At 27.3% G+C, this 3,477-nt stretch overlaps 1 protein-coding gene across 1 annotated transcript; it reads left to right on the forward strand.

Annotated features, from left to right (window-relative positions):
- The first annotated feature begins 1,541 nt into the window (after positions 1-1,541).
- Positions 1,542-3,477, forward strand: LOC120088486 (calcium-binding protein CML37-like). The gene is made up of 2 exons (XM_039045826.2): positions 1,542-1,874; positions 2,831-3,477. Exons 1-2 carry the CDS (start codon positions 1,716-1,718, stop codon positions 3,254-3,256), a joined length of 585 nt encoding a protein of 194 aa, XP_038901754.1. The 5' UTR covers positions 1,542-1,715; the 3' UTR covers positions 3,257-3,477.

Here is a 3,477-nt window from a genome sequence, read left to right on the forward strand (position 1 = left end):
GCTAATTAAACTCAAAACTCAATGATAGAAATATATAAAATGTTGAAACTTAAAAACTTAAATTGAATTTACACTTAAATGTAGGAAAAGAAATGATATATTTTGAAACCAAGTGACCAAATAGAAACACAATTAAACTTAGGACTAAAAAGTTATTTTCCCGAAAATAAAAATATGGTAGATAATGTATGACTAGGTAAGGTTCGTACTAAATATTCCTCTCTCTCTTTTTTTATTTATTTTTATTTTATTATTATTATCTTTTGTAATGGTATAACAGGTTAAGAAAGAAGCTTTTGTAAAAGAAACTTCTACTTTTATAAAAGTATAATGACTTTCCTAACAGTTTTTGTTTAACTAGTATTATATAATTATTATCTAAAAAAGTCATGTGTTTTTTTATTTACTCCTTTATAGAAGATGAATATGATCTTATGGGAGGGGTAATATAATATACAACCAAGGAAGATTAATTAATTACCAACATGAATATAGTTTAATTGACTTACTAGATTTATTTTTATTTGGATAAAAAATTCAAATTCCTATTTCTTTATGTCAATATGAACATATATTCAATTGACATAAAGTATATATTCTCAACCTAAAAGTCTAAAATAAGAATCAATATTATGTCAAAATGAACATAATACTTGTATTATAAACTTCAAAGTTAGTTGTTTGATTCCTCATCCCACATATTGTAAAAAATAATAATAATAACAATAAGGACAAATTACAAAAACCATTTCTAAAATATGATGGTAGTTGCAATTATACCCCTCAAACTTTCCGTGGTAAAAATTGAGTATCAAATTTATACAAATGTTAAAATTGGACCCTTAAACCTACAATAGTTGTAGAATTGGATCCACAAAAGAAAAAAAAATAAACCCTTAGCATTTAGGAGGTCTAATTTCTACAACAATTGTAAGTTTGGGGGTCTCATTTTAATATTTGTAAAAATTGAAGGGCTCAATTTCTACAATTAAACGTTTGAGGATATTATTGCAACTACCATCATACTTTAGGGGTGATTTTTATAATTTACCCTAACAATAAAAAAAACAATCCATATCGTGTATATTCTTAAACCCAAAAAAAAGGGAAAATTTTCTCATTTTTGTATTTGTTGTATTAAAAAGCCTAAGTAAAGAGATTAATTAAGGATTGTTTTTAAATATAGAAAAATGAACCAACTTATTTATAAATATAGCAAAATATCAATGTATATAAGTGATAGACAATGATAGACATCGATAAATAGATATAAATAGTCTCTATCACTAATACTGATAGATGTTAATCAGTGTTTATCATTATTTGTCATTGATATACATTGACATTTTACTATTCTTGAAAATATTTTCAATAGTTTTGTCATTTAAAACAATTATCCAATGTTTTAAAGTTACATTAAAGTCGAAACTTAAAAATATAAAATCTATTATAAAATAAATCCTAAGAAAAGTATTAGGTAAAAAGAAGTAGTTTAGATGTAAATAAATAGGGGTAGATGGTTGTTTCTATGGAGTTCGAGGAAAGATTTTTTATAATAAGATAATAATAGAATCACGAAGTTAAAAGTTTGATTCTCGAACTCAGAAAGGGTAAAAGGAAAAAGAAAAAGAAAAAGGAATATATATATATATATGGTGGGGTTATAGTATAAATAGGGGGGTTGATGGTTGTCATCCATAAACACAAAGAAGAAAATGACAAACAAAGGGAGAAGCGTATTGAGCTTATTCACAAGCTGTACTCGGAAGCGACAACCCAAAAACATTCCATCATCAACTCAAATCAAACAAAGGAGCAATTCTTCCTCAACCTCCTCCAAGCACTTCCGCCCAAATTTGGAGGAGATCAAATGGGTATGAACGTTTTTTTCTTTTCTTTTTCTGTTTTTCATAAATTATACTGATTTTTTTTAAAAATTTATTTGAATTCATAGACCATTTAAACAAAAACAAGTTAAATTCTTAGAAAGAGTATTTTAGTTTTCAAAACATGACTTTGGAAACATTTCTAAGATGTTTGATAACAAAAACTTGTGATTTTCAAATATCAAAAATTAAAAAAAAAAAATCTGAATTTGGTACGGTTTTCTTGTTTTTCATTTTTTAAATTTATGATTGTTTATCTACTATTTCTTTGATATGCTTTTTTATATCTTTTAAGGAACAAAAGCAAGTTTTTAAAAACTATTTTTTTTAGTATTTAAAAGTTGGCTTGGTTTGTTAAACCATTGATAAAAAAAAATAATAAATGAAGATATAGATGGAAATAATGTCTATAAACTTAATTTTTAAAAACTAATAGTTACCAAACAAGACCTATGTTATTGTTTGATAACAAATTTATTTTTAATTTGATGTATTTAAAATATATGCTTGTTTTTTCACAATTTTTCAAGTTTTAGAATAATATTTTATTTTCAATTTGTATAACTTGGCTTGATTCTAAAGGCATTAGTAGAAAGTTGATAACAAAACATAGAAAATTATAAGTGGAAATAGTGTTTATAAGCTTACTTTTCAATAAACAAATAGTTATCAAACGAGGAATAAAAATAGGAGTTTTTAATATTTTGATTTGATTTTTAAAATTTTCTTTCAAATTCAAATGTGTTTTTAGAAAGAGATAAAAAAATAAAAAAATAAAAAAGCTAACCTACAAATTATATTAAAAAAAACCTAGCATTAACTTTCAAAAATAAAATAGTTATCGAACCATACCTAAGTTATAGAGAAAGTCATGAATTAAGAACAACCGTCTATACCAATGACATTTTTAATATCTTTATGTTGGATTTACGGTGATTTAACAGGCGTTCGAGAAGTTCGACTCGAATAAGGATGGAAAGATCTCGTTTGAAGAGTACCAGGCAGCACATCGTGGCATGGCTGGAAGCAAAGAGATCTCAGATGAGGAGGCGGCGAAGTCATTCAAGTTTGTGGATGTGGACGGAGATGGATTTGTGGACTTGAAGGAGTTTTTGGAGTTGTACACAATGAGCGGCGGGGAAGTGAGGGTAGGCGACATCAAAAGCGCCTTCCAAGTGTACGATTCCAATGGAGATGGAAAGATAAGTGCAGAGGAAGTGATGGCGATCATGAACACATTGGGGGAGCGCACCACTCTAAAGGCGTGCAAACAAATGGTAAAAGGTGTGGACATAGATGGGGATGGCTTTATTGATATCGATGAGTTTTCTAAGCTCATGGGCACGTATTCTAGTAAGTTTCAAAATTAAGGAGCCTCAAGCAATATGTACCTACAGTTTTTATACAATTGAATGTAGGAAAGCAAATTTTAAGCTATATTTGTGGTGGTTAACTTTAAATTACTTCCGTTTTCCTTCGTATGTTCCTTCCTTTTTTTGCTTGTATCAATGTGACACTACTAGTCATCATGAAAAGTGTAGATTTATGATGTTTGAGTGATATATATATCATAGCATTAATTTTTTATTAA

This window comes from Benincasa hispida, chromosome 10 (assembly GCF_027475165.1).
Source record: "Benincasa hispida cultivar pf3 chromosome 10, pf3_genome.v1.1, whole genome shotgun sequence".
NCBI lineage: Eukaryota > Viridiplantae > Streptophyta > Magnoliopsida > Cucurbitales > Cucurbitaceae > Benincasa > Benincasa hispida.